The sequence below is a fragment of the Drosophila guanche genome, unplaced genomic scaffold, assembly GCF_900245975.1.
Source record: "Drosophila guanche unplaced genomic scaffold, DGUA_6, whole genome shotgun sequence".
Lineage (NCBI taxonomy): Eukaryota > Metazoa > Arthropoda > Insecta > Diptera > Drosophilidae > Drosophila > Drosophila guanche.
Genome location: NW_022995761.1, coordinates 859027 through 866680, shown reverse-complemented (window position 1 = coordinate 866680; position 7654 = coordinate 859027). Strand labels below are relative to the sequence as shown.

The window sequence follows — 7654 nt, the reverse complement described above, 5'->3', positions numbered from 1 at the left end:
ATACTTTTAGGGTAAAAATGAACTGAGCGGTGGAGCATCTCTCACCAGCTACAAAATTAACCTAACAAAATCCAGGTTTCATATTGGAGCTTCTATGAACATCAAAGATGAACGGCTGATGGCCAAGATTATTTGCGCTTGTGGGTGGCCTTCTTGTCTGCAGCCTGGGGCGTTGATGTGGCCTGGGCCACCAGCTTACTAGTCGAAAAGCTATCTGGCAGTTTGATTTTTATTAGAGCAGCGCCCTTTCCCTTCTTAGTCTGAGGCGTTTCGAGGGGGTCTTCAGCTTTATTATCTTCATCATCTTCATTTTCTTCCTCTTCATCTTCTTCATCATCATCATCTTCATCTTTTTCATCTTCGTCATTATCTTCATCATCATCATACATCACCTCAGTAATCATTCTCTTATTGCGCGTTCTGGATGGTCCGGCCATCTCTAAAGCGCCTAGAAATGCAGGGGGTTTTTCGGCCTTTTCCATTGCGGCTAGAACTGCAGCGCCAGCGGCTGCTTTGTTCGATGTGCTAGTCACTGCAACGGCGTAGGCAGATCCATCGCTCTTCTTCATCTTCTTTCTAGGCTGCAGTTGGAGCGTAAAGGAGATAGTATATACATATGTAGAAGAACTTAGGGGAGAGGATTGATTTTGCTTACTTGATTTGTTTTGCGCTCTGAAGCCTTCGCAGGCTTTCCCCTTCCTGTTGCAGGTGGCTTTGCGCGCCGCTTTGCAGCATCCCTCGGTTTTGGGTCCTCGTCCTCGGAAGAGACTTCAGAGACTTCCTCTTCAGCGGCCTTGGCTCTTTTATTACTCTTGTCTTCTTTCTTGCCCTTTGATTTTTGCTCCTGTTCCTTGGCCATTTTACCCTTCATTTTTTCCTCAGCTTTTCGTTCATTAATTGTGGCTTGCGAAAGCTTGAATGAACGTTTATGCTGCGTCACCTGACCGTCGGTCACGCCCTGCTTTAGCATCCTGTAGACCAGCGTATTGAAGCGCCGCTCGTTTGCCACCTTATGGTCATTGCTCCTGAGGTACTTCACAATGGCAATAACCGAAGATCCGCGTTTATTTTTCAGTTCTTCGATTGCATCCATTGCCATCTCGATGACAGTGCGCCGGCGCTTGCCCCGTTTTGGCTTTGACGCTGGGACCATATTTTCGCCATCTGATGGTGGAGTGGGATATATATGCGAAGATCGAGCCTCCCCATTATCATCGGTTTCATATATAGAATCCTCCTCCTTCTCCGAGTGATAGCTCTCTGCCGGAGCTTTTGTCCCTCCTACGGCGCCCTCTTCATCGTCGGTTTGCACTGGGTTTTCTTCATCAGTTGTTGACCCCTCCTCGGACTGGGTCTTATTTTGTTCGGGAACTTCGTTGTCACTTTCTTCTGTAGCGCTACTCATCTTGATTCTAATTTTGTTTAACAATTACAATAAATTCACAGACAACCAAACAAGGCGAACATTGAACAATCATTAAACTAATGGCGCATTTATGCCAGTGATCTACAGTAAAAATGCAAGACCAAAGAAGAATACGGACAGAAAGGGAGAGACAAACAGGGAAAAAACGGTACCTAGTCACAAAATGTGAACATTCCAAGCGAGAGCAGAGCTCATTGCTTTTAGTGGGACAGTAAGTAACATTTTGCTTTCGCACTCACTCACATACTTACTTACCCGTTGTTGCCTCCCTGAACTTGGAAGCGAGCTTTGATCTCTGATTCCACACAAGTGGAGCTTAAAACTGACAGTCCACTTATGACTATGTTTTGGACCTCAAATACATAAATATGTACACATTCTTAGATCATTGATACTTGCCACTTAAAGTTCGTAAAGGATTTTGTTGGTCAAAGAATACGAAATTGGTTTTAGTTTTCAATTATTTGTATGTTTATTCACGGCTTGTTCTTTGTTTGTTACTTTCTCCACTCATCACCAAACATAATCGAATATAATGTAATATAAGAAGGCAGCAGGGCGTTGCGTTGCATGTAGTTGCTGCTGTTCGTTTGAACGAAATTCAATAGTCCGTATGTGCATACACAGTAGATCATGGACCATACATGGATCGTGGGTTGGTAGTACATAAATAACACATTTCTCAAATCCTAAGCTGCTTTCTCTGCCTGTGTCAGTGTGTGTGGGGGTCCAGATGTTCGAATACCCGGATTTCTGCGTTGTCTGTGCCTGCGTTTAGTGTCTTAAGTTGTGGGGCGGGGGGTACACTGCACAATTCAAAAGCTCAATTTCATGCTTATTATATAAACGATTTTGGTTTTGATCGCTAGGTTAGTTTTGTTTGAGTTTTGGTTTTTTTTTAGTTTTGGATTTGCTACTGCACTCAAAAAAATCCCATTGATTCAAGTAGTTTGAGTAGTTATTAGTAGTTGTAGTTGAGTTTGAAGTGTTACGAGTAGAGGTTAGGCTAGTTTAGATTCGGTTAGGCTAGGCTTCTTCTTATTTTGTTTTGCTTTATTGCATCCAAGTTAAAAGTTTAAAGGTGCTTTTCGACGATGCATCGGTATCACGGCAGCGTGTGCAAGTGCGAAAATCTCATTTCACGCATACAATCTCAATGAAAGCTCTACGTGCATCCGATGCAATTGACTAAAACCACCCTAACGAGCGAACGGCTCAAAGTTGAAAGCTCGAAACAATGAGTGCTCTTTTTGATCGGATTTATCTTTCACTCAGTGTAGCGCAAGTTTGATGTGGAAAAAAGTGTGCATTTATGCATACATATGTGAAGACAATGCGTGATAGTTTGGTGAGCTATGTATATGAGTAGAGTAGGGATAGTATGGAGATATTTGTTGCTTACTTATGGTTATGTATGTTATCATGTATATGTATGTGTGTATGTATATGTTATGTTTGTTGGTATGTCGCATGTATTGCATTGTATTCCGGGGAGCGTTTTGTATATGTATACTATATAGTGTGGTATTATCGTTACCTCCTCGTATGAATTCATACTCGTACATATGTATGTATGTATGTATGTATATTTATCATATGCCGTATATAAAACTAGTTTCTTTTTCATTTTCATTTTTGCATATTTTTGTGTTTCTTTTGTTTACTCTTTTATATGTAAATGTAAATGTATAAGTATGTATGCATATGCCGTGTATGTATATATCAATTTAGGTGTGTATGTCTAAGGATGATTTTCAATCACTTATTGTTACGTACGGTGTTTGGTATAACATGCTTCTTGCTTGGACTAGTCGAACGAAAGGGCCTGGACCGGCTCGCAACTTCAGTTCAGGCCCTCGTTTGTTCGTTTCTTTGTTTGCTCGCTCATTTCTACCGGGTTTCGTATTCATCTTCTGTTCTTCTCTTCGTCTTTCTATTGTTTTTTCCTTTTACGGTTTTACTGTTAAAATAACATATCAGAAGCTTGCATGGGTATACTAGGGGAGTGGTGGTCTGGGGACCTGGGGGTGTCTGGTGTTTCTTTTTTGTCTTTCAACGTGTAGAGAAACGACATTTGTTGCAGCGATTTGCAAGCGAAGCTTTACGGGGCTGGTGGTGGGTAGAGGCGGGGGCCTAAAGCGGACGGACTGGTACCGTTATTTCGGTTGACCGTTCGATGACTGCTGCTGGTGCATTACATATGTACATACATGTATGTACATATGTAATGCACCAGCAGCAGTCATACATACATGTATGTACATATGTACTAATATGTACATATGTGGTTTGTACCTCTGTTTGTACATATGTATGTACAAATGTATTTATGTATGTACATTTTATTTCGTTCATTTATCGCTATGCATAAGTATTCGACTGAGGTGCGGCTGCATTCCCGCCCAGAATCGGATAATCGAGAGATCAGTTTTGGGTTGCTTGCTTGGTTGGGTGAATGGAATGCGATGTGTGTGTGTGTGTGTGCGCCTGAGTGGGTCACAGTCTACTCCGCTGACATTAACTCCGTACGCCTTTCTTCCTTCCTGCATGTTCACTACTCTCCTGTGCCGGATTCTGTTTGTGTTTCGATTTTTTTTTGATTACGCCATTAATATTTAGTTATACATACATATATACACATGTATGGATATGCAGTATATACATATACATATGTACATATGCATATATGTATATCTGTATATTATATACCTGTGTTCGTTTGTGTCTGTGTGTGTCTGTATGGCCCGACAGCTAAAGCATTTTATGTGTGTGTTTTTATCGACTCTGCTTAGTGGATTTAACTGCAGCTTCGTCTAAGGCCGGCGGCAGGCAATGTTCTCCCCGTGCTTAGAGTTTCTTATACCAATATAGATAGTGTTCACCGTCTTCGACCATTAGCTCATCAACACCTGAAAAGAAAGCAAAAGAGCAATAGAACAAGAAAAAGGGAAAGGGAAATGGAACATTATTGAAGGCTCCATCCACACACTTACCAACAGGCGCAATAAGCTGATTCCCAGGCGTATTATTGGGATCCGGTAGCTCGGGCAATCGGTATAGCAGCCAGTAGTGGTACCTAGTCGGGATTGGATTGGATTGGATGTTCTCTCTCTAGCTTCTCTATCCATACTCACCCTCGCGGTTCCTCCTTCTTGCCATACAGTGTGTGCACATAGTGGCCATTGGGCCATTCGCGCGCCTCGAAGATGAATCTGTCGGGAGAGAGACAGAGCATACGAGCTTAAGAGCACATTCATTACTGATATTTCAGTTCAACACTCACCTGGGATCCATTTCGGCCGCCTGGGTCATGGCCTTGAAGAAGCTTGTGTTCTTCGGGGAGACCAGGGACAGGGAGAAGGCCTCGCTCACATTCGAGCCCACCCAGAGCGTGTAGGTGTACGAGATGTTCTTCGCGTCTGACTCCTCGGCCGAAGAGCTCAGGCCAAATGGCACCGCCAGCTTCGGCTCACCGTTCTCTGTGCGGCGAAAGTAGGGAAAGAGGGAGAGGAACGGAGAATGGGAGTGGGAGAAGCTTTAGGAGGAGGAGACTACAAATTGGTGAGGATCGCTTACCCGTTGGATCGCTGCTCTCCCGTATCACATGATCGCACTGGAGGGCGCGCACAGCGCCGAGTCCTTTCCAGCCCAGGGCCAGGATAATGTCTGCGGTTAGTCCAACACCGATGTCAGGTTCCTGCCCATCCTGCAGCGGCTCCTCGCTCCAGCCACCGTCAGCCCGCTGTCGGCTGAGGATGTAGCGCGAGGCGGCCGTGCGGTTCCAGTGCCCGGCCGGATCGTACTCCAGATCCTGCAGCGCCTGCATGGCCAAAGCCGTGCTGCGCAGCGATCCGAAGCTGCCGCGCTGGTCCTGCAGGCTGGCCAGGCCGCGGGCGGGCCGGCGTACAAAGTGCTGCAGATGGCGATGTCGGTGATCGGTGACGATGCACCGCAGCGCCAGTATGACCATGGCAATGGCATCAACGCTCTGGTCCGTCACACCGCTAGCGATGTCCAGGAGGCGACGTATCTGCCGCTTCCGCACATGCGCCGCCGAGCTGCAGGCGGACAGGGTCGTCAAGGCGAACTCGATGTCCTGGGCCGGCTCATGGTGCTGCAGCGTTGCCACCAGATCATGGCCGTGGAAATGCTTGGGGTCCTTACAGAGGGAGCCCAGTGCCAGCACATAGCGCGCCAGCTTGTCCAGATTGAGGGGCTTGGGCAGCGTGTGGTGGCGGTCGAGCATCGCCAGTATCTCGATTTCCATTTCCTTCACAGACAACGTGTCCTCCAGCTCCTGGATCACCTGCATGTGTCCATCGGCACTCTCGTTGGGGTCCCGGCCGCCAGACAGCTCCTTAGCCAGGATCACCACATGGGTGTCGTTGTCCCATCCGTAGTCCGAGGCTCGCTTCTCCTTCAGCCAGTCGAGGGCTCGCAGTATGGCCTCCTGTTCGCCCTTGTTGGGGCTCGCCGAGCCGATGATCTCGTGCTGGTGCGGATCAGCGCCTGTGCCATTGGAGCCAGGCCCAGCCGTGGGAGGGGCCATGCCTTGGCCCAGGGGTGTCGCGTCCTGTTGATCCTGATGGGCGCTAGCCGTTGTGGCTGTAGGGACGCTCTGGCTGGTATTTGCGTGCTGGTTGCTGTTGTTCTCGTTTTTGTTGTTGTTGTTGCTGTTCTGCTCATCACTGGCATCGTTGTTGCTGTTGGTGTTGCTGCTGCTCACCGTCAGATTGTCAAAGTCCGTGGCTATCACGGCGGACGCCGTACTAGAGCTGGCCGCGTTAGCTGCAGCAGCCGCAGTTGCGGTGGAGGCAGTGACCACGCCACCGTCAGAGACAGCGGCCGTGCCAGGGCCAGGGGCAGGGGCAGGAGTCGCTGCCAAAGTCACATTCTCCGTCAGCATTGACAGCGGCAGGCAGCCGACAAAAAAAAACAAGAGGAGCCAGAGCAGCAGCAGCGGAGGCGACGACATCCTGGTTGTGGAGGGTCTGCAAACGAAACGAATAGAGGGAGTAGTTCCACTTGTTATTCCTTTGCTGTGCTCTCTCTCTCTCACTCTTGCCAGATGAGGATGCAGCGAGCAGACAGAGGAGGGCGCAGGTGCAGGCGTTGCCTTGAACTCAATTTACAGAGCTTTGTGACTAACGTCATGCAATTTATCGATAATCGCTAACAGCGATCGATATGCAGGACATGGCACAAAGGGCCATCACAATCACAACAGCAGCACCAGTCACTCACTCATTCAGCCACTCAACCACTGCTGCTCCCAGTGCCCCATCCTTCAACCACCATCCATCCACCATCCACCCATCCACTTAGTCATCAAATTAAATAAATGCCAAGACTAGACAAAGTCCTTCATTTCCCTCTTTTTGATGTTGTTGTTGTTGTTGTGGTGTTCGTGTCGCTGTGTGCGTTGGGTGGTTGGGTGTTGAGGGGGTGGTTGAACTGGGCTGGGTAGTGGCTATGCGATAGTGTGTGGGTGCGAAGCAATGCCATTCAATTGCCTCTGACAATATAAAAGTTGAACAAAACAGCAGGCTTACATAATAATACAATAACAACAATCGTGGTTCGGGTCCTGGAGGGGCAGGGCGGAGCGGGGCGAGGGCTTTGCTGCTCCGATTGGCGACTGACGACAGCCGTCTGCTGCTTTCCTTTCGGACCGGACGAAACTCAACGAAATCGCTATCGCAATCGCAATCGCCTCAAGTCCTGCCTGAAGGGAGAGAGAATTATCCTTTGGGTTCCAGCTGCTCGGATGCTGGGGGTAGGCACACTTTCTTGCTGCAGTCCAGTCTCTGTTTTTTGTTGCCCCTGCTGCTGGGGAGGAGTCCCTTTCCTTGCCTGCCTTCCTGTGCGTCTGTGTGCGTGTGTGCTATTCGCCTATAGTATCCTTTTTTATGGTCTTTCTTTGTTCTCGAGTGCCAAGTACACTTTTGGTTTTTAAAATATTTTCTTGTTGGGATGTTTTGGATGGGGGGGTCGCGGGCTGGCCAGCAGCTCTCTCACTCGCGTCGTGTTTAGCACTCGATTTTTATTTGGCGAAGAGGATTTGGGAATTCAATAATTTTCCGAGTGACTGCGGAATAATCGATAAAATATACCGCAAGAGCCTCGAAAATATACCGAAATATACCCTTGCATTTTCAAAATATACTGTAAATATACCGTGAATCTTAAATTATTTTCTCGATTTTGATGTTCTATTTAATATTACTA

General features: G+C 47.4%; 2 protein-coding genes across 2 annotated transcripts; both read right to left on the bottom strand.

The window, feature by feature from the left end:
* Positions 1–2: 2 nt before the first annotated feature.
* Positions 3–1806, bottom strand: LOC117590808 (nucleolin-like). The gene is made up of 4 exons (XM_034283775.1): positions 1682–1806; positions 656–1412; positions 480–581; positions 3–440 (listed from the first exon to the last, which is right to left on the bottom strand). The coding sequence occupies exons 2-4, from the start codon at positions 1403–1405 to the stop codon at positions 129–131; spliced, it is 1164 nt and encodes a 387-aa protein (XP_034139666.1). The 5' UTR covers positions 1406–1412; positions 1682–1806; the 3' UTR covers positions 3–128.
* Positions 1807–3766: 1960 nt separating this feature from the next.
* Positions 3767–7404, bottom strand: LOC117590807 (uncharacterized protein CG3556). Its single transcript, XM_034283774.1, has 7 exons — positions 6979–7404; positions 5003–6417; positions 4710–4905; positions 4561–4638; positions 4420–4502; positions 4136–4335; positions 3767–4000 (listed from the first exon to the last, which is right to left on the bottom strand). Exons 2-6 carry the CDS (start codon positions 6399–6401, stop codon positions 4274–4276), a joined length of 1818 nt encoding a protein of 605 aa, XP_034139665.1. The 5' UTR covers positions 6402–6417; positions 6979–7404; the 3' UTR covers positions 3767–4000; positions 4136–4273.
* Between the last annotated feature and the right edge of the window lie 250 nt (positions 7405–7654).

Bases quoted from the DNA above. Each gene is read 5' to 3' on its own strand.
- LOC117590808 (XM_034283775.1), bottom strand. From the start codon at position 1,405: ATGAGTAGCGCTACAGAAGAAAGTGACAACGAAGTTCCCGAACAAAAT. The intron at 582-655 runs GTAAGCAAAATC...CTCCAACTGCAG, and splicing joins CAGAGCGCAAAACAAATCAA to CCTAGAAAGAAGATGAAGAA. The intron at 441-479 runs GAAAAGGCCGAA...CTAGGCGCTTTA, and splicing joins CTGCAGTTCTAGCCGCAATG to GAGATGGCCGGACCATCCAG.
- LOC117590807 (XM_034283774.1), bottom strand. From the start codon at position 6,401: ATGTCGTCGCCTCCGCTGCTGCTGCTCTGGCTCCTCTTGTTTTTTTTT. The intron at 4,906-5,002 runs GTAAGCGATCCT...TTCGCCGCACAG, and splicing joins GGAGAGCAGCGATCCAACGG to AGAACGGTGAGCCGAAGCTG. The intron at 4,503-4,560 runs GTGAGTATGGAT...AATCCCGACTAG, and splicing joins AAGAAGGAGGAACCGCGAGG to GTACCACTACTGGCTGCTAT.